Raw genomic sequence first — 23010 nt, 5'->3', positions numbered from 1 at the left:
ATGGTAAATATCAAGAAGTTCAAATGTTCAACTGTTAACAAATTTATTCACTGACTATTTGGTCCCACCCTGATACCACTTCCGGCCCCTCTTTCTCAATATCCATGAAAAACAATTTAGTATCAGTAGCTAGCACTATTAAAGTAGATGTTATTTAAATGTTTTACAATTAAAAACTATAAACCAAGTGTGGCCCCACCAAGGGGTCAAAACCCCTACAATTATGACAAAGGCCTCCCTGCTATATATCTCTATTCAATTTGTTTTTCTTACAGATGTGCGGTTGTAGTAAAGAAGATTTTTGAAAACTTTGTCTCAAAGATGCTTCATAATGAAAAGATTTTGACTGGCAGTTATCAAGAAGTTAAAAATTTCAATTATGATAACGCACGACGGAGGACGACAGACGCTGACCAATTGCAATAGGTCACCTGGCATTATTCAAGTGATCTAAAAGGGTCTGTCAACTTCAGTTCGAATTATTTTGTATCATGTGCACATGTACAATCATGCATGTGACAAGGATGTGTGTGAGAAAAAAGGCTATGATGTACTTAATATAAGTGACATTTATTTCAACAATAAACGATCAAGATTTCACCTAACTTGTCCTCAAATACAGACAGACAAATATCAGTGGACAAGACCAGTAAAATTATGCAGAGGATAAGTCACGATATGTTGATATATGTAATGTTCGCTACTCTAACTGAGGTATGTGCCAGCGGGCATGAAAGAGCTAGGTGGAGTGAGGTCACTTTTCTAACCACGTAGCGCTGAATCTAACGGTCACCACTCTAATTACACACAACCCACGGTGCTGAAAGTTCCGTACGTTGTTTGTGATGTCTGAATAAGTCTTGGAGAACACGACCTGATTCTGAGGGTCATTTTGGCGCCCTCCATCACATGTTCATAATGTTTGATTGGCGTATAATAGAATTCCTCCAGCCACTCCGCCTTGCACGTCATTACACCCTTAATGCGGAGGTAACTTCCATTGACCGCGACAACATCGGACACCTGTAATCCTTGTGATTTTGCGAGTTCTGTGTCATAAAACACGTTGTCCATGTTCATAGCTTTTGAATCACATTCTGAGAGACATTTGTGTCGTAGGTTATCTGGTGACAAAGACAAGCACAGACACGCCACATCGTCCGCCTCTCTGTTTGTGAGCAGGTGATAATGAGAAAAATCCGCCCACCGTGGTAAATCACACAATTCCTTTATGTCCACACAGCGAGAAACGGTCCGGAGGTAGAACATGAGTTTGGCCAGTGGTCGCTGGGGTACTTTATCACTGGCAGTGTTCATCTCGCTAGGTATGACAGCAATATTCACTGATAACGGACATGATATGTTTACAAGACGAAATTCATGTCCGCGTGATGGGGCTATTAATAGACTTCCTGTACAAAGCGCGTGTCACATTATCGCCAAGTACATGTATGTGTAATGTTGGTAGGGTGTATATATAAATACATGTATTTATTGTATCACGAGGTTCTAGGTGATTTAAGCTTGATGTGGTATGCCATATACACTAAAGTGTTGATACACAATCACAAAGTAATAATACTCGATCGTAAAGGTCGTTTAATTCAAATTAAAAGAATTAAAACAAGTCCAAATGATTCGTACAAGTCATTTCTTGTACATAATATCGATTATATGCATTTATCTACATTTATTTTCAAGTTTAAAAACAATTATAATCTTCAAATTACGTCCTGGCCCTGAATTTTTTGTTCCCTGGACAACAATATAATTTTGCTTTTAAAACGAACATGCATTTATTTCAAAGAACTTGATGAGTACCATCCATTTATCTTTTTTCATAATATTAGAAAGGAATAAGGTGATTTGGGATGAGAATAAAAATAAATACCAAAATGAGCTATACTGCATGTATCTTAACATTCTTCAACAAAAACGAAAGTTGCTTTTTTTTAAAAACGTTTTTTTTTTTTATTAACTTTTTAATTTATTAAAGGCTCCACATGAAACATAGTAGTACAAAAAGGTCAAATCAATAACAACAACAATGTTGAATACAATGAACGAAACACAACAGGAAGGTAAAATAAAATATGGACAGTACTAACTTGATAAATTTGAGAAGTCCTATCATAGTACAAGTATATTTGTCTTTACAGTTCATTAATTCACTATTGCTGATAGTATTTCGACAATCGGTTAAGCGTTTGGCAAGAATCTACACCTTTCATGAAAAAAATAAGTACAGCTGAACAGATTATGGAATTCATTGCCTAATTCTAGTTTGTTACAAAGAGTACATAATCGCATAAAACAGAACACCAGAACAGCTATTAATTACTCCGACACGTTATTGGAGTTGTCGTCCTTAGACAGGAAGGTAAAAATAGGAATTTACCTAAAAATCTTGAAATGTTGCAAAGTAAGTGATTTATCCTTAAGAATTTTTTAAAAGAAAAAATTTGAAAAAATAAGCCATGCTTCCATAGTGTATACAATATATATTACACGAAAATAAAATAAAAAACATTGAAACAGCTTAATAGGTTTATCAATGACAAATAATTGGTAAATGTAGAAATCATTTCTGGGTGTGCATCACGAAAACTACAGTAAGTGTTGCACTGGCGGATTCAGGGTTTATTAAAAAGGGGGAAATAGGCTGGGGGTCTGGGGTTTCCAGGGATTTGATGCTTTTGGGGGTTATTTTACGAGTTATTGTAACTATACTTTATACATATTAAAATAATGATAGCTAATATCAGATAATTGATTTGTTTATCTCCATGCTTTTGTTGCTAGGTATCATGTCAGATCTTTTACTTTTGCTGTTGCTCTACACATTTCTATAAATTCATTTTATTTTTGGCCACAGATAGGGGGCGGATGGGTCCCGGGCCCCCTCTAAAGCCACCACAACAATATCTCGGAGTAATAGCTGTTCATGTATTCTGTTTTATGCAACTAAGAATGTTAAAGAGATAGTGTAGATCACTTTGAGAAACAATAACGAACAGAAAGGTTCAAGTGCCTTCAGTAAAAATACAGAATTATCTGTCCATAACGTGATCGTGCGCGTCATGACAATGTGATAAACAAATCACGACTGAATTCGTGCATATGGGAAGAAAACATCAGAGAATCTCAAACGTCACCAGTAAATCACCGTCTATATACTTCTTATATAGAATGCTACTTCTTAATGCGAGGTATCCTTGCGCCGGCCAATATTTTGGAATGAGAAAAAGTTTTTAGATTTTTAACCTCACAACCTTTCCAACATTGACCTTTCTAACTTGACATTCTAAGTAAAAACTAGTTCGAACATGTATTTTGAACCACACTGTAATATCACAAAGCCTTGTTATTTTGCCGCATATATCTCGTGGCAAAAACATTATTTAGTGACATTAGAATTATTAAACAATTGACTTTGAATATTGACCTACATTTCAGACGTGTTTGCCATGTCAATATTTTGTAATCTCTGATAGATTAGGCTTTGGTATAAATAGATTTATTCCTTATGGGACCACATTTTCAATGATACCAAATTTTCTGATATTGAGATCCTGACTTACTTTTAAGTATGCATAGTTTACATGTGTTACAGGGATCATCGTTTTTACCACAATTCTTCAGCAAATTGTACAACACCAGATGTCAACTCCAGTAGCTTGTAGTTCTTTGAACAGATCGATTTTGTTTCTTCGAAATTGTTTAGTTCCTGAGTTGAATGAAATAGTTATTCAACAAACATTTAATAATGACATAACTTTTTGATGTTTCTAAATTTACAATAGGGAAACGTCTGATAGGCTATTTATATCCGTGTTTCCTAGATTTCGTCGTTAGTGTGAACATTATCATGTTGTCATTAGCAATCAAAAGTACAAGCAGAACACGGAAAATTTAATGAAGCCAACATTCATTCTCTCTTTATACTTCATGAAAATCTAATTGCAAAACATTTTATACTCAATAAAAACTGAAGGGTATGACCTCTTTTTTTTTTATATACGAATCAAAAGTTACACACAATTTATCCTTCATAACAACAGAAAAGGCAATACCTGTTTATCCACTAGAACAACCAAAAGGAACACCCTCTTTATTCTCTAGAATAAACAAAGGACAACTCCTCTTTATCCTCTAGAATAACCAAAGGACACACCTTCTTTTCCCACTATAATAACCAAAGGACACGCCTTCTTTTCCCACTATAATAACCAAAGGACACGCCTTCTTTTCTTACTAGAATAACCAAAAAAAACACGTCCCTTTATCCTGTAGAATAACCAAAATTAAAGGCACACCCTCTTTATGAAAAATAAAACAAAGAGGTGATGCATCTTTTCCATTTAACATAATAAACAATGGACGCTATATAATTCATTCCATTTGTTTAGTTTTAGTGCTGGCTGTTATTTGCCTAGTTTATTGTATGTAAGGAATGAAAGTAATCTTTACTAGTTTGAATAAGTTTGGGTAGTTTACGCATTATAAACCAGTGCGAAGCTGTTTATAAAATAGCGTAAACTATCCCAACTCACTTTATATCGTGTAAAATGAGTAAACATTACTTTCATTCCTTATAATATAATTTTAGTAACCTACGATTGATATCATTTGATGAATAATTCTATAGAAAATACGAATTTTATATGATGCGGATCAATATTGCTGTAGTAACAAAATGGAAACTGAACAGCCAATCCAATCGGATCACGCTCTTCCTTTTCCGTATTTGCGGTTACGGAAATAGCCGAGTAGGTACGATTGCAAGACCGTCATATAGCGGGACTAAACGACAGCATTGTATATATAGGCTGCCTAAAGTTAATTCTACGTTTAACGTCACCCGCGCGCATAGGTTTCGGCGAAATTGCCGTTTTGAAAAAACAAACAAATCCGAATTTGTAGTCGTTCAGGTTTCGTTTTTCATTTAGCGACTAAATCAGAGGGGAACGCACTGAAAAAATGGATCAGAGGTCCTTACAAGAAGAAAATGGAAGTATATACCACTATTAAAATAAAGAAAACGTCAAAGATGGTTTGAACCGAACTAATCTCAGTGACATTCGTTGAGGCTGGATATTTGGACTGACTCCTCTTCCGAATGTCAGACCAGTGTCACACAAAGTGATTCGGGAAATCCTGCTTGCACTTCAGCCTCTTTTTGCGATTAAAATGGGTTATGCTGAATTCCTTGGCCGCTTCAACTGTTCGCCTTAGACATCCTATTAACTCCCTATCGCAGTGAAACATGCATTTTTGCCTTTACATGCTGTAAATCCCACAGTAAATAAAGATGGTTATTTTCGAAGCAGTTGCAAACGGCCACATTTCATATTTACCTTCTCAACACTGAAGAGTTCCGACATACTATTTCATGACAGTTTATACAACGATTGGAAATACTGAACTTACTGATTGATAATTATTTTGTACAAAGCATTTAATCATAAAAATTAAAAGCACTAAAAAGAAAACTAATATTTTAATCAATTTATTTGAAGGCGTCCTAAATTTAAACTATCGGAACCCTGCCTTGTATTTGTAGAAGTGAAGGTAAAATCCTGATCTTTTAGTTGTGGTACACCAAATTAGCAGCTTTTTCAAAACTGATGAATAGTACATAGAAAATTGTATAACCCCCCCCCCCCCCCCCAAAATCAACACAAAACAAAGTAAAGCATATTTTAAACTTTAAGATGTGTCATTACAAAAGTATATGAAATATTGTCATCATAATTTTAATTTTAACTGTGAGTCACATGTGTCTAGCAACTGTTTCCACAAAAGGAAAAGTTTTCCTTTAGTTTGCTATGTTTGTGGTGATGAACATCCATTGGATGAACCACCTGATGTTATCGCAAGCCACTCCTCCGCTCACCCAATCTGCATGATGTGTTCGCGGAAGGGATACAAACCCAGATTAAGGAAAACGCCTTTGCTGGAAAAACGCAAAAAATGACTTGGACTTGAAAATCAAATCCTACAGTGTGTTTAATTTGACAAACATGTATTACTTTTTTGGTCACTAAATTGGGTGAATTTAATTGACTTGGACTTGAATATAAAACCCTACAATGTCTATTATTTGAAATTGTTGATTTGTGGGTCACTAAATAGGTGATTTTCAATAAATACACCTTTGTTAAAAAAATTTGTTTGTTTATTTTTTTCCTCCCTCCCTCGTAGGTTTTGAAGTTTTGAGGTGACGTTAAACGTAGAATTAATTTTGAACAGCCTAAGATACCGGGACAAAGAATGTTGAAAGTTATGTAAATGAACAAATGAAATTGCGTGTTGAAAGTAGAATTGAATTATCATTTATTCATGTAATAATTCATATTGCAAAATAATATAATAATAAAAATGTATAACCCGTCTTATGCTATTTTTTTCTGCATTGCTTGCGACTTTCACTTTCCGTTTCGCAAACCACAGATTGTTTGTTTGTTTGTTTATGTCCAGTCAAGAATTTTTCATTTTCACTCATATTGAGACGTCAGTAGGTAATGTGCCACAAATTTAGACCTAGGCGTAGTAGTGAGGGTTATTTAACGTGCTCTAATGCTTACCGCGACACGGGGCCTCCGTTTTTAAGGTCATTTAATCAGTTGGTATCAATGACATTGATGCTCAAATTTTGAAAATCATGTTCTACATTCACTTAATTTGTCAAGTTACAATTACCATGTGCGGTTGTTGGAGATAAAAATACATGTAGTTAGATTTCGAAAGACCCGTGATTCTCACTTCTAAATGCCGAACAAACGTTTGGTGAAGGAGCAAACACGACCTATGTAAAAATTCCGTCCTAGGGTTGACGCGGCTATAGCACGAACAGGGCTCGAACTCACGTCCTCCCGGTTACGAAGTGAACGCTCTACCACTGAGCTACTGTAACGCAAAGAAATACAACTTATTATTTATATTTTGCTGTATCTTTAATATACAGGTACTTTCAAGTACATGTACGTAAACTGTAGATATTTATTCACCTGTAAGTCATTTAACATAACAGCTGAAAATCACCTTATCTTAACTTGTTTCCATATTTGGTCATGATTTCCATATTTGGTCATGATTTCCATATTTGGTCATGATTTCCATATTTGAACAATGATAAAGGGAAATGGACCCAAGAACCACAAACTCTTAACTCATAAACTAAACCATCGCATGATATAGGTAAGCGTTATTTATTATTCTAAATTCAAATAAAATGCAAAAATACACTAGAAAACATATTTTTCAACAATTTCAACAACGCCGCTAAATACGTCGCGAAGTTCGTGGAATGTGCATGTATTCACACGCGGGCATATATTCCGGATCTAGCAAGACTGAAACATAGTTGCAAATGACAAGCAATGGATTTCAACAGAAATGAAGGAGAATACGCACAAGTGAATGTAAATAGCACAGGGAAATGCATTATCAATAGACATCCATTTCCGTCCCAGTCCGGAGTTGAACTCTTGACCTGCGGAACATTCGGCTTGGTCAGCGCACTTGATTGTTCGGCCATGTGGGCAAGTTAGAAAGTTGCTCATGTTAACGATGCAATTCTCGTTATGCTGTCACATCAAGAAAGGAGATAGCTAATTCGTTATAAGGAGATAATTGAATCGTTATAACGATATGATTAACTCGTTATAACGAGATACTTACTCGTTATAACGAGTTAGATTTTTTCACATTTCAAAAATGAGCCTATCCGGTGTTGTAGAGTGAGCCTTCCCCCATAATGAGACTTTCCCCCGGAAGCCTGGCTCTAGAGTGAGCCTTCCCCCGGAAGCCTGGTTCTAAAGTGAGTCACTCTAGAGCAGGAGAACCCCCGGGGAAGTCTCACTCTAGAGCCAGACTTCCCTGTGAGAAGACCTACTCTATCACTAGTTGTAGAGTCAGACTCTCCCCCCCCCCCCTTCATTTTTTTCAGCAGGGCATTAAATGATTTTGCTTAAGTCGTTCATTAAACTCAAGAGAAGAAAACGTTGAATAAAACACATTGGAATTAATAAGTCATTTTGTTTGACCCATAGACCTTGAACTTTGATCCACACAATACCTATGCCTTGGTTAGTTTTAGAAGTTTGAAAAATGAAATGAGGAAATTTCGAATTTATGTTTCTTCTCATCTGCGTACTAATATCGATTATGCTTTTAAACTTGTACAACTTCAGGTAGGTAGGTAGGTAAGTAGGTAGGTACATGTAGGTAGGTAGGTACATGTAGGTAGGTAGGTACATGTAGGTAGGTAGGCAGGCAGGTAGGTAATTCCCTGTCCGATAAACTAAAATTTATTTCATAGTTTGCGCAGGAGGGGATGAAAACGGGGGTGTCCCTCTAGAGCGAGACTTCAAGAGGGTGTTGTGGCTCTAGAGCGAGACTTCAAGAGGGTGTTATGGATCTAGAGTGAGTCTTCCCCCTGGGGGTAAGGTTTATTCTAGAGCAAGTCTGCTGGGGGAAGGCTCACTCTAGAGCCAGACTTCCGCAGGGGGAAGGCTCACTCTAGAGTCAGACTTCCGCAGGGGGAAGGCTCACTCTAGAGCCAGACTTCCGGGGGAAAGTCTCACTATGGGGGGAAGTCTGACTCTATAACACCGGCTTTCGTATAAATGAACATAAGTGCCCTAAGTGTAGAAATATTTAATATAAAGCACAGAAAATTTCACTTTATTTGGATACCCACTTCCGCTCCTATTCTTGAAATCATACTCTTCCAGAGGACGTGTAGATTTTTTAAATCAATCGAAATTTTAAGTAAATATAAGCAAAAGAAATGATTTTGAAGAAGGATATTTCTCAGAGAGTACACGCACTGTCTACGCTAACCACAATACCTCACGGATATAAATAAACTGTCTGCCTTGTCCGTGTTGTAATCTTGATCAACAAATTAAGAAACATTAAAAATTCTTGTAATTATTAATGTATCTTTTACTGTTTTTTAGTCATCACAGAAACTTTTACAGGAGCGAAATTCGTTCAGATATGATATGTGAAATCTGATAACCTAGGTTTTGTGCATTCAGCATGAAGTTACATTGTCTGTTGGTGTACGATTACAGAAACATTCTCATTTTCTAGAAAATAATATCTTTACCACAAAAGAAATAAAACTGCATCATGTCAGGATATTGTGCACAGAGGAAGATCAAGGACACGTATGCCCCCCTCCCCCTCAAGGGATCCCTAAGTGATTGCGTTATTACAAGGAATAAATGGAGAATTTACTCTTTCTGATTGTAATTAAGTGCCAGTTAAGGAATTTTTGTAGAAATTAAGTGTAATTACTGACAAATGATATGATTATACAAAATTCTTAGTCATTTATTATATTCATGTGTCCTTTATGCAATTTTTCGCCGTCCAAGGTTTCTCAGTTTAGATGAGAATAATCAGGATGAGCAATTCTTCATTGTTACTTTTTATGAGTATTATCGACGACCCCCCCCCCCCCCAAAAAAAACCCCACGATGAATATGCCAGAAATTGCATGTGCAACCAACGCATGCAATTCCTTTCACACTGTGGACAAATATATGTAAATCGGATGCCACTGAAATGAACGGAACATGTTAAGTATATCGAATTAATGTTTGTGCAAATCAACTTAGCAAAAACGATTTAAGATATGGAGCTTTTGGGTTTTGTTATATTTGTTTGATTTTGCTTGTCAAGAATTTTCAGACAATATTGTGAAGTCAACTTCACTTTGCCTCCCCCTTCTTTGAAAACAATGTTACATACACGATTATATTCAGGTTATCGTATGGTTTCATCGTGCTTTTGTTCCCAGGTGTGCGTTTTGGGTTGGGTTTTTGTTGTTGTTGTTTTTTTATTACAGATTTCTTATGAAAGTTTTGGTATTGATAGTACCATTACTTGGACAGAATTAAGCACCAAATACTGGATATAGGTCTATCCACCCCCTTTCCCATCCCTTGAATTTAACGAAATGTATATCCTAAAAGGTGTTCTCCGTAAAATGGAATAAACTAAACTTTGTTATTGTAAGAGATATGATACAACCTGTTAAAACTCAACCCATAGTAAAGATTTTGATACCGTCAGCTTTGCAATACCCTATCCCTTACTACTATTGTATCTAAACCTTAGGACCATCGGTAAACACGCCCCCTACTTCTGATGTAAGGGCAGTAACTGCAAAAATGAAGGCCATTGCTGTAAACATTCAGAGTTATCTATCTTTGTTATACATAGAATTAACTGCCCTTTTTGTACACATGCATAGCGTAAGTTTGAAGATCGTCATTTGACATGCACTAGGACCATACTACAAACCACAGTTAGATTTGTAATAATTGAGCATCTGAAAACAATACTATCAGGTGGGGGTTTTTTTTATTTATGAAACTAAGTCGATAAATCGCAATGTCCTTGATTCTTACACAGACTGATGCTTGCTTCGCTACAATGCTAGTCACAATCTCCAAACTACTGCCCATGCTTTGGGTTAATTCCTGATGAAGCAATATATGTGATGACGCTAATGTCGTTCACAATTGTTGGCGTTGTTCTGGGGGTGGGGGGGGGGGTGTTTTTTGTTTTTATTTTTGCTTGCAAACGTGTGTTTGCTTTTTGTGGGTATTTTGTTTTTGAACGCCAACTTTTGGGTTGTACTGTATATATGTTTCTTCATTTTGTTTTCTTTTTTTTATTCTTACAGCATTTCGTTTTATATCAGGGGAGATCATTAGGCAATTTAACTTAGTAACTATGTATGATATATTTCTGGGTGACCTCCCATTTTTACATTGTCATTTAATTTTTACATTAATTTGTTTTATATCAGGGGAGATCACAATGCAATTTTAATTAGTACCAATGTATGTCATTCAGGGTGATATCCCCTTTTTACATTGTCATCACAATAAATGACAATGCACACATATAATATTGTTCGACTTATTGTTGGGGTCAGAGCTAACACGTTTCACGTTTCAGTTAATCAACATTTAACGGGTATTACATAAATCAATATATGTGATACTACTAATGTCGTACATAAGTACATTTTGACAATTTTGTCCTCCTTAACTCATTTTATGTATATAAAACAACGCCCTGCTTTTTTCACGTGTACCTTGCATATAATATATTCTATTTGTAAATATTGTATATATTGTACCTCATGTACCATAATATGGTGTGAGTGAATAAAATAAACTAAACTGAAACGGACAGCTGTTTGTTTATGTGATAATATGAAACTCAGATAAAAAGAAATGAAAACTAATACAATTAGAAGGTACAGAAATCTGAATGTTAATTAATTATATTTTCTTAAACGATTATGGTGTTAATTCAAAATACTAATAAATAAAAATGTATTTGGAAATAGAAAATATGGCTAGAATTCAAATAAATATATCTTTTAAAGGCAGTAAGTACATCGCTACGGTCCATGATCCAATTGGAAAAAGTTTTACAGTTGATCAGTCGTCGATTAATGACATTAATTGTAATTAGAAATATTGAATGGAAAGCTAATTAGTCATAGACACACCAAAACAAAAACAAAAAAAAAGTAAAAACGCATATTTTGCACAGTTTGAAGAATGTGGAAATAAATGTACATATTCTGACGACAGAGCACAAAAGCCCATAGTAGTATGACGTCACACTGTATACAGGGGAATATTCGTCCCCGGGTTTTCCCCCGCCTCTTTCACCCTCGTTAACTAGTGTTTGGGCGAAAATAACCCTGTATTCATTAATGAGATAAAGGCAGTAATTAACATGAACCCTTCTTTTAATTTGATAATTAAAGATTTTGAAATCTTGAGAAATTGAAAGCTTCGTGGGTCTACCGCTTTCAATGGGTTAAGCAGGGGTGGATCCAGGAATTGTAGTTACTGGGGGCGCCACTTTATGAGGCATGGGGTCTGAGGGCGAAGCCCTGGTGGGGGCGAAGCCCCCGGAAGCTCCTGGATTTTACAGATTTTATAGGGCTTGAAATATATCTCCTATTTAGTCTTTTGTACTATTTTCTATCATTTTCTATGAGGTAAAATTAATAAAATGACGCAAATTTTAAGGAGTTTTAAAAAAAATTAAGTTCTCCCAATAAAGTAATTCTAGAAATCAATAGATTTTGTAATTTATTTCTCCGAGAATTGAAGAAATTACTGCTTCTTACATTGTTTAGTACATTTTTCTAAACAAGATACCACGATTTACCTTAAGTTAAAAAAAAAAAAAATTGGGGGGGGGGGCGACGGCTGCGCCCCCCCCCCCTTAAATCCGCCACTGTTAAGGTTTGTAACATTGCGACATGGACCCGCAAATATATTGTCTTCACGGACAAAATGTGATATCGACATGCGCTATTTGCACAAAATTTCAGACATAAGAAAGACAACTGCTTTTTAAAATTAATATGTTTGTGATAACGAATTTAATTAATCAATGCATGTCAATGTTAGTTTATTGTGATCTATATCAAATAAATATCGATCATAAATATCGATCTTGCGAGCTTGTAAATATCGATCCATATTAAAACCGATAACTTTTAAATCACGTAAGTGAAATAAAATAATTTTCTGTGAAGCGTTAATGATATGCTATATACTTTGTTGAAAACGATATCATGATTTTGGATAAGAAGTCAAAGATGAGAAAGTTCATCTATTCATACAGACAGACTGAAGCACCATTTAATTACAAAACGTTTACTTGGGCCTTTCGCTTAGGTGAAAAATTATTCACTGTACTCGTGTTGCACTCAGTCCAAATTCAAATGCTTCATGAAACTACATTACGTGCAAATTCATGACGTTACATATCGAGACCAATTTTTCTGCTGTGATTGTAATGGTAAAATTTTGATTACAACTTATTGAAACGTGAGGATCAAGCTCTTGTCACTTTGTCATCTAGAGACAAGTTTTGTGTACATGACAGAACAATGAAGACGATAGGAGACAAACATGTTAATGACATAACTCTTGTTGTGAACCAGGAAGCGATAACGGACTGATTGGAAAACATGGGGCACGATGTTGAACAAGGTGTCTGATCAAGCAGATCTATATAAGCTATCTCGATTCGACGAATGGATCAGTATCTCCTTTTCATCGTTCCAGGTAATTTACGGGGAAAATAACAAATGTTGAAATACAAGTTTGCATGGACAATCTATACTATACTGAAAATTTCAGCATTGCCATAATTTGTTAATGGGTGATTGAAGTATTTGGAATCTTTACTATAACATACAGTTGTAACTAAGTCGAATGGCGAGAATATCTATTTCCAATGACGGTAGGGATATTTTCAATTGCAGCGGTTCGGCATCTTAGAAAATGGTGTCCTTCGTCCAACTTGGGATTGCACTGGTGGTAGTTTCCACGGCATATGCACAGAGGCCATGTAGATCTGTGAGTTTTATAACCTCTATATTAGAAATATTAATTATGAATTATGACGCTGGGAGTCCATTGAATCTCTCGCAGAATGCAAATTGTATCGATAACTGTGATTTCGGGTTTTCTTCTTCGAGCAAGTGAAGGAAATCCCAAACCAGAGATGCTTTTAAAGGTGAAGAAAAACTAGAGAAAAAACATCACTATTTTCTTCAATGTCTTTTATGGCGATATTTTTATCCATTGCATGCGTGAAATCCTTGAAATCATTTTAATATAGCTGTTGATATTCTGCACTATCTATTATTTCTTCAACATATTTCGCTATGGTTATTAATACATGTCTTTTACTTTGTCGGTGATATTTTTTACGCCTTGTGATGTTACACGATTATTTTTAAAATCAGTTTCCAGTGGACACCTGTGCGCCCCCTTTCACCTGTGTCCGTGGACGTTGTACATTCAGTAGTGAACCCCAGTATTGCCAGGTACGTTAAATACGCATCACGTTCATTTGCATGGGCCGTGTAGTGCTGTAAAGACAAGTACTACTGGGATTTAGTTACGGTAGTTCTATCATTATTGGAATAAAAAGAATTCATTTTTAAATTGTGAAGAAATACTTGAAATTCTCAGATGAGCAAACAGGTGACACGTTTTCGATCAATAAAATCAGAGAGCTTTTCTCATTATATAAAAAGACTGACGGTCTTTTGTTTTAGAAGTATTAAATAATTTCATACCACGCAATGTTATCAATATTAACAAATCGGTTATCTCTGCATCGTATCTAGATCGTATATATGTCATTTCCCTAAATATGGAGAAATTAAAACCAATTTCAAGTTAGGATACAGAAAAGAACGTTGTGAGGACGTATTTAGGAAATTTAAGACTATACGATTTTGAAGCAATTAAAGAAATAGTTTACCATGCTTTCATATCGTTACTCATTGTTCTTTTTTCCACCGCGCACGAAATTTTCGTACACCTCTTTTGGAAATTTTAGAAATTATTTTCATTATTATTATTTGTTGTTGTTGCAATGTAAAGCTTCTTCAAATGATTATATCTGTAATGGAACAATGCATGTTCCGATATAATGTCACAAAAAACTCATCAAATGGACAGGAATTGTAAATGAACACGTTGCATAAATGCTTTTCTTACGAAAAATATTTCAAAACTTTGGATGGGGGTCGGTAACAAGCCATTCTATGGGGTTTCTCCCTGGCATCAGTAATTAATGCTACCTTGTGACGGTGGCAGATGACGCCCCATCTTGTCATTTCGCCGTACCTGTTCATATGTTTAAAATTATGGATAGGTTTCTTATGATGTAGTATTACATAAATATTTTTTAGTATATGTACATTTTTTACATTTATTGGTACGTGTTTGTAGTCATGATTATGACTCAGGGACACTTCTTTGTCACCCGTATTGTATATTTAACTCGGATGCATAATATAAAAAACGCATGTTTTTTCTAGTCAAGCATCTTTTTTACTGAACCAGTACTTTTTGACGTAATGTTGTCTATAGTCTATTTATTCCAACTGTATCTATCTTTGTTTATTGTCATTTACTGAATTTGTATTTGAATAAACGAACACTCTCAAAAATATATTTGCTCCAAGACGTAATGTTAATCACGGTGTTTCTTTGTAGGTTAACAGCGACTGTCCCGGTAGACAAATTTGTATCCGACAACAGTGTGTGCTACAGGGTACGGTATATGTATTTCTCGGTTAATCTTTAAAATATCAATCGAAAACGTTCATATATCGATATCTGAGAAAATTAATTCAACTTTTAATGAAGTATTGGATTCATAACTCCAGAATCATATCAATGTTGTACCCGTTTTATTGTGTTTAGTAAATAAGGGATATCCTGCGAATGGCTTTTCTATCGCATTCATTGTCCCGTTATCATTTAGGAAATATATTTTAATTATGATTAAATTGGCATGGAGATGGCTCTCGTGTTATTAATATATTGTGCTAGTATCTGAATTTTTATGCATTGATTTATTTTTTATTATAGATAGATGCAGAGTAAGTTGTCAAATTTATTCATCCATTTTACAATTATTCTTATATAACAGAAAAGGCATGGTATCGCAATGTATAACGTAATATGCAAATGAATCATATATTTTCTTATTTAATGCCACAAGAAAAATCATCAAATGGACAAAAGCATTAAGTCAATGAGTTATACATAAATATTTTCCCAACTGAACATATATAAATAATGAAGATGAAACTTACAAATGCATCAACATTTATTGATCATAATAATTATTGCAAATGCATCGAAAAACAGTAACCGTGTTTTTTTTTATTCTTTATTTTGATAGACAAGCAGAGACTGTCCATTTGGATTAGTTTGTCGAGATAGACAATGCGTGAGACAGGGTATGATATATATATATATATATATATATATATATATATATATATATATAGTTTGTAAAAAGAATTCAGTATTTGATACAGTAAATACATCCAATAATAAAAGTCAAGAAACACAAAACTCGAATAACATTTCACTGTTAGCGCTTTCGGCCGAAAACATTTTGGATCAGCTCTTTGGACGAATAAGGTATGTCCTAATTCGCTCCGCTGTTAACATTGATTGGTAAGGCTAAAGACCAAAAAACATGCAGTCTGCGTTGTAAATACGTTTGTAGATTAGTGTAGTTGTAGTACTAGATGTATTTATATGTAGTTTTTGTTATTATTCTCTGTTGATATTGGCCACATTATGTAATTCTTTTCGTTTGTCCTGAAGAAGGGACGGGTCGTCCCGAAAATTTGACAATCTGGTTGTTCATGTCGTTTGTCATTTTGGTGCTTTGTGTGTGTATATATATATATATATATATATATATATATATATATATGAGTTCATTGCTATATCGATGCTTTATATACGATATTTCAAATGCAATGTGTATCTAGTATGATCATCTCAATTACGTTAGATAACTGTATCCCATTTCCATTTTCAATGACCGTGTAGTTTGCGACAGCGTGGCGAGAATTCCATCGTCATCGAAAGCATGTTTTTTGACTTGCCTAGATAGTCGAGCGGTCTAGCGCGCTGGTCACATGATGCTAGGATATTTAGTTCCGCAGGTCGCAAGTTCAACCTAGGGTAGGGGCGGAAGAGAGTATCCAAATAAAACAAAATGGTTGATTGAATATTGTTTAACGTCCCTCTCGAGAATCTTTCAATCATATGGGGACGTCATCATTGCCGGTGAAAAGCTTCAAATTTAGGCCTATGATAGGCGCTTATGGCCTTTGAGCAGAGACGGATTTTTATCGTGCCACACCTGCTGTGATACGGGGTATCGGTTTTTGCGGTCTCATCCGAAGACCAGCCTATTTAGTCGCCTCTTAGGACGACTAAATGGGTTACTGAGGACCTATTCTAACCCGGATCCCCACGGGATGAAAATGAAATGTCCTGGTGTTTTGAAAGTTTATAAACATACGATAGTGTTGTATTATTATTTTTTCTCTTCATGACATGAAATTTTTTTTCTTTTATTTAGGTGGCCAAGATTGTCTATTTGTAAGTAAATATACGTATTTTCCCTTAAATGAATATATGAATGTGGGAGGGGGGTGTTATCTTTCTCAATGTCTCACATTGCCCTTTCAGACCGGATGTCCTCCTGGATTAACGTGTGACAGGCAAACAAGACAATGTGTCCGAGGTATAATCAAATTAAAAACTCATCGAAGTTCACACTCATGATGCATATTGTAACCCGGATCTCCACGGGGGAAAAGTGATTTTTGTGTGCTTTATATATATTTCTCCGTTTATGTAACGAATTATTTACCAAACAGATTTCTAGATTTTTCTCCCTTTATATATGATACATGTATTTTAATCCGTTGTTTCATTTTTCAGACATTTGCAGAGTAAGTATAACAATTTTATAACTTCAATTTAGATTTAGCGTTTTAAAGAAAACAAATGATATTGTATTGCATAGCTCCTTGAAACCTTGAAAAGGTTGTATATGTAAGAAAACAATAATATTCTAGTATATTTTATTTAATGGCCCAGCAATAATCACATGAAATAAGGATAAGTAAAATATAGAGGAGCGATTTAAAATCATCTCCAAAATTAAATATCATCACTTTCTGTTCATGATTCTGAATAAATTTGTATTTTCTCTGTCAATAAACGTGTAGGTCAACAGAGACTGTCCACTTGGATATATTTGCCAACGAGGACAATGTGTACAGGGTATGACTACATTATATTTATATCTACTACACATGTGTATATCCACTATATCAATCCTAAAAGAAATATGCTATTCAAAATAGAAAATCAGGAAAATATGCAGTTCCACCATATATTCAAATCACTAGCGCTTTCTGGATTTTAACATCCATCCTCAGCCGAATACTATATAATTAATCATGGATATGTATTACACGAGGGAATTTCTGAAACGGTATAAAAATCAGTGTTTTGAAAGTTTATAGACATACGACAGTGTTGTATTATTTCTTTTTTCTCTTCATGACATGAATTTTTTTTTCTTTTATTTAGGTGGCCAAGATTGTCGATTTGTAAGTAAATATACGTATTTTCCCTTAAATGAATATATGAATGTGGGAGGGGGGTGTTATCTTTCTCAATGTCTCACATTGCCCTTTCAGACCGGATGTCCTCCTGGATTAACGTGTGACAGGCAAACAAGACAATGTGTCCCAGGTATAATCAAATTCAAAACTCATCAAAGTTCATACTCATGATACATGTACATCAAAGTTCACACTGCAATACATCTATTACTATTTAAAGTTTTCTTCTCTCTCTCTCTCTCTCTCTCTCTCTCTCTCTCTCTCTCTCTCTCTCTCTCTCTCTCTCTCTCTCCAAGAACCGATTATCACTTCTTAAATTCATAAATGTTCCTTTAGTTCTAAAAATAATAGAGATTTAGTATTTTAACAAAGTTAGTATCATGGATATGCTTAGAAAACTTTTTTTAAAACAAGAAGAGAGAATGATTTATGATAATTAGGTTTTCATCTACAATGTTTTCTTATTGAAAAATGTATACGTTTTAGAGTGTAAAACGTTTTCGTCCAAATCAAGTTCTGTATTCATTACTTCAGATGTGAATTACACGAGGGTAATTCTGAGATGATACAAAAATCATGGAACCTCTCTTTTGATTCTTCTGAAAATGATTGTATATATTGTTTAACGTCCCTTTCGGGAATTTTTCACTATACGGAGACGTCACCATTGGCGATGAAGGGCTGAAAAATTTAGGTCTATGCTCGGCGCTTACGGCCTTTGAGCAGGGAGGGATCTTTAACGTGCTGTTACACGGGGCCTCGGTTTTTGCGGTTTCATCCGAAGGACCGCCCCATTTAGTCGCCTCTTACTACAAGCAAGGGGTACTGAGGACCTATTCTAACCCGGATCCTCACGGGATGAAAATGAAGTGTCCTGGTGTTTTGAAAGGTTATAAACATACGATAGTGTTGTATTATTATTTTTTCTCTTCATGACATGAATTTTTTTTTTCTTTTATTTAGGTGGCCAAGATTGTCGATTTGTAAGTAAATATACGTATTTCCCTTAAATGAATATATGAATGTGGGAGGGGGGTGTTATCTTTCTCAATGTCTCACATTGCCCTTTCAGACCGGATGTCCTCCTGGATTAACGTGTGACAGGCAAACAAGACAATGTGTCCCAGGTATAATCAAATTCAAAACTCATCGAAGTTCACACTCATGATACATTGAAGTTCACACTCGCAATACACCTAATAATATTTAAAGTTTTCTTTTCTTCCTTTTTCTTTCTTTCTTTCAATATCTTGCAAAATTATATATAAGACAAATTGTAATAATGGGTGAGACGGTCAATAGAGTTATCAGTCAGGAAAGCTATCATGTAAAACAATATGATTATTTAACTTGTTTTTTCAGAGTTTGAAGATTGCCGAATCGTAAGTCTATATTCAATACAAAATTATGTATATACATGTATATTCGATTATATTAAAATAAAAAAACAACTCTGATTGTCTCCTACCGATTGAAGTATAGAAATGTACTATTTGGTCCTATTGTTTCTTTCAGAGCGGATGTCGACCTGGGTACAGATGCGACAGAATAAGTGGAGAGTGTTACAGGGGTACGTGCAGACTCGATCAATGGGTATGATGAAACTGGTCCCCATACGTGTAGACTCGATCAATGGGTATGATGAAACTGGTCCCCATTAAATTTTATCCTTGACGTGGTGTATGCAGAAGAGTTAAGGGATCTGTTTAAAACAAGTGGTTATAAGTTGTGCGATAAGAAATTAAGGAATATGCTAAAAAATTATTTTGACTTTATTACAGACGTCATAAGCTGTTCACAGGTAAGTGTTTTGTTGTTAAAAATGATTCTGTCCCCTCCCCATGTGTACAAAGTCTTGAGATAGTGATATTGTCCCGAGATAGTGGTAACATCCTGGAGTGATGGTAACTGCTTGAGGTGATGGTAACTGCTTGAGGTGGTGGTAACTGCCTGAGGTGATGGTAACTGCTTGAGGTGATGGTAACTGCCTGAGGTGATGGTAACTGCCTGAGGTGGTGGTAACTGCCTGAGGTGATGGTAACTGCCTGAGGTGGTGGTAACTGCCTGAGGTGATGGTAACTGCCTGAGGTGGTGGTAACTGCTTAAGGTGATGATAACTGCCTGGGGTGAAGGTAACTGCCAGAGGTGATGGTAACTGCCTGAGGTGGTGGTAACTGCCTGAGGTGGTGGTAACTTCCTGTTTGACTCTTACCTCTAGGTGTTGCTTGGTCAAAGTTTCCATGATATGTTACCAATATTCTTATCTTGGTGATAGTCATGTACTCCCAATTATCAACTACAGAATAAAAGATATCAACATCGACGTTTAGATAAAATGAATGGATATATCTGTTTTACAGTGCTGTATTGGTAACATTGTTCTTTTCTTAATGTTCCACAGGGTCGTCCTTGTCCTTTCGGACAATACTGTGATAGACAGAACATTTGCCGCCCTTACTTTTCCGCAAGCGGAAGTGGCGCTGCCGGTGGATCTGGCCCCGCACCTTCTGCAGCCCAGAACAGCAATAACGGAAATAATGAAATGTAAAGGAAGATTGCAATGTATGATGTTGAAATAAATTTGGGTTAGGATTTGCTGTGTGTCGTTAAATGTTTCATTCTGGGGTTTACTTTATGATAACAATTTCGTATCGACGCTCATAGAATATATATTGCAGACAGGTCTAATGAAATAAACATACGGGTGACATTTTAATGGGACAAAGGCAGACATCCCAATGACAGCATAAAGGACTAATCGGAAGGCTGTGGCTGAATCGTGGTTTTCCTAAGTCAGGTTACCGAGGGTTGACAAGCATGGAAAAGTATTCCGAACATGTATGGGCACGGGCATTTTATGTGGTTACCAAGTCAACTAACAAAATATGAATATAAATAACAGCAGTTCTAGTTAGTTTGAAATACAACTGTATGAGAGATTGTGGTATCATTTATTCAGTGGGCATAAAATTTCATGGATTTGTCAAAAAGTAGAGCTCAGTGGTACAGCGTTCGTTTTGTAACCGGGAGGTCGTGAGTTGGAACCCCGCTTGTTCCAAACCAATACATTGCTCTCTCGCCGGCAGTTAGAAGTGGGAATCGATGGTATTTCTTATATGACCTTAAAAACGGAGGTCCAATGTCGCCTAGGATAGAAGGGTCTTTGCCGTGTTAACGCCTACTATGACATAGAATCTCCTTTTTTCAAAGTTCATATTAGAAAGACCCAGATTTTTGCTTCCATCGCCAGGAAACTTTATGTAACAGTCTGCACCTACACCTATCGTTTTAGGGTTGAAACATCTGCGAGGATCAGAAATTGAACTCCCTGTTGCGGAGCGAACACCATACTCACTAACCTACCGCGACCCATACTGGAAACCTATTTGAATTTGGGATCCATGATGTTAAAATGAGGTTCTGGCCCCAAGCTGCCCCCCCCCAATAAAAACCCTCAAGTCAGCTTTGATCTCAGTCTCACTTTTTATGCCCCCCCCCCCCCCTGAAAAACGGGGGGTATTGGTTTGCACATGTCGGTTGGTCGGTCGAGATTTTGAGCTTATAAGATTAAACCGGACTTAGTGGACATTGCCTGCTCAATATTTTGGAACCCTTTTTGTTTGGCAGACATCAACCATGGTATACAGGTTTTACTTAATAAATAGATCACCCCTGTTGATTTGGGGGTCAATGGTCAAATTACTCTGGACATAGGAAGACTGTCCGCTCAATATCTCGAGAATCCTTTGCTTGACAGACATCAAACTTGGTACACTGGTACATTCAAAAGGGTAGGTGATCCTATGGATTTTGAGGTCACACGGCCAAAGGTCAGACTGCTATGGATATAAGAAAATATTGTCCGCTCAATATCTTGTAAACCATTTGCACGGCAGACACCAAACTTAGTACACTGGTATCCCTATAAAGTAGATGAACCCCATTGGTTTTGAAATCACAAGGTCAACACTCACTACTGAAATAAATGGTTATTTGAAAACGTCTGCACAGTATCTGAAGAACAACTCTTTGCCTGATAGAGATCATTGTTTATACTCTGGTTGTTTGTGACTAATAGATAAACCGTATTTTCACTATCATTACAGCCATTCTATTTAAAGTTGATCCTTTGCAGTATTGTCACACGGGGACATTTTTGTTTCTAAAATGTTTCTTGTTCAGTATGTGTACTGTTTGCTAGGCATCACATTCTTAAGATGATATATTGCCTGATGGTATCTATTAGTGTACTATTGCTAGGTATCACACTCTTATGATATATTGCCCTGATGGTATCTATTAGTGGACTATTTGCTAGGTATCACACTGTTAAGATGTTATATTGCCCTGATGGTATCTATAAGTGGACTATTTGCTAGGTATCACACTCTTAAGATGGTATATTACCTGATGGCATCTATTAGTGTACTATTGCTAGATATCACACTCTTGTGATATATTGCCCTGATGGTATCTATTAGTGGACTATTTACTAGGTATCACACTGTTAAGATGATATATTGCCCTGATGGCATCTATTAGTGTACTATTGCTAGGTATCACACTCTTAAGATATATTGCCCTGATGGTATCTATTAGTGGACTATTGCTAGGTACCACACTCTTAAGATGATATATTGCCCTGATGGCATCTATTAGTGTACTATTGCTAGGTATCACACTCTTAAGATATATTGCCTGATGGTATCTATTAGTGGACTATTGCTAGGTACCACACTCTTAAGATGATATATTGCCCTGATGGCATCTATTAGTGTACTATTGCTAGGTATCACACTCTTAAGATATATTGCCTGATGGCATCTATTAGTATACTATTGCTAGGTATCACACTGTTAAGATTATATATTGCCCTGATGGCATCTATTAGTGGACTATTTGCTACGTATCACATTCTTAAGATATATTGCCTGATGGTATCTGTTAGCGTACTGTTTGCTAGGTATCAAACTCTTAAG

The 23010-nt window shown here is 35.8% G+C and overlaps 2 protein-coding genes across 5 annotated transcripts; one reads left to right on the top strand and one right to left on the bottom strand.

Moving 5' to 3' along the window:
* Positions 1-549: 549 nt before the first annotated feature.
* On the bottom strand, positions 550-1432 carry LOC125680546 (uncharacterized). The gene has a single exon (XM_048920229.2). It carries the CDS (start codon positions 1315-1317, stop codon positions 802-804), a length of 516 nt encoding a protein of 171 aa, XP_048776186.1. The 5' UTR covers positions 1318-1432; the 3' UTR covers positions 550-801.
* Positions 1433-13321: 11889 nt separating this feature from the next.
* Positions 13322-20626, top strand: LOC125681793 (proprotein convertase subtilisin/kexin type 5-like). 4 transcript variants are annotated; one of them, XM_048922010.2, is made up of 17 exons: positions 13322-13421; positions 13814-13894; positions 15078-15135; positions 15456-15466; positions 15772-15829; positions 16975-16994; positions 17085-17139; positions 17340-17350; positions 17630-17684; positions 17997-18016; positions 18107-18161; positions 18995-19014; positions 19104-19158; positions 19394-19413; positions 19547-19601; positions 19813-19832; positions 20433-20626. In XM_048922010.2, the coding sequence occupies exons 1-17, from the start codon at positions 13347-13349 to the stop codon at positions 20577-20579; spliced, it is 816 nt and encodes a 271-aa protein (XP_048777967.2). In that variant the 5' UTR covers positions 13322-13346; the 3' UTR covers positions 20580-20626. The 4 variants fall into 4 exon arrangements, with proteins under 4 accessions (XP_048777967.2, XP_056012405.1, XP_048777968.2 ...); XM_056156430.1 differs by lacking the exons at positions 17340-17350; positions 17630-17684; XM_048922011.2 differs by lacking the exons at positions 18995-19014; positions 19104-19158.
* Positions 20627-23010: the final 2384 nt, after the last annotated feature.

This window comes from Ostrea edulis, chromosome 2, assembly GCF_947568905.1.
Source record: "Ostrea edulis chromosome 2, xbOstEdul1.1, whole genome shotgun sequence".
Classification (NCBI taxonomy): domain Eukaryota; kingdom Metazoa; phylum Mollusca; class Bivalvia; order Ostreida; family Ostreidae; genus Ostrea; species Ostrea edulis.
Note: the sequence above shows the minus strand (reverse complement) of the source record. Positions and strands in the feature narration are given on the sequence as shown.

Coding starts and splice junctions, on each gene's coding strand:
- LOC125681793 (XM_048922010.2), top strand. CDS start 13,347: ATGGTGTCCTTCGTCCAACTTGGGATTGCACTGGTGGTAGTTTCCACG. Junction 15,830..16,974: donor TAGACAATGCGTGAGACAGG/GTATGATATATA, acceptor TCTTTTATTTAG/GTGGCCAAGATTGTCTATTT. Junction 19,833..20,432: donor ACGTCATAAGCTGTTCACAG/GTAAGTGTTTTG, acceptor AATGTTCCACAG/GGTCGTCCTTGTCCTTTCGG.
- LOC125680546 (XM_048920229.2), bottom strand. CDS start 1,317: ATGAACACTGCCAGTGATAAAGTACCCCAGCGACCACTGGCCAAACTC.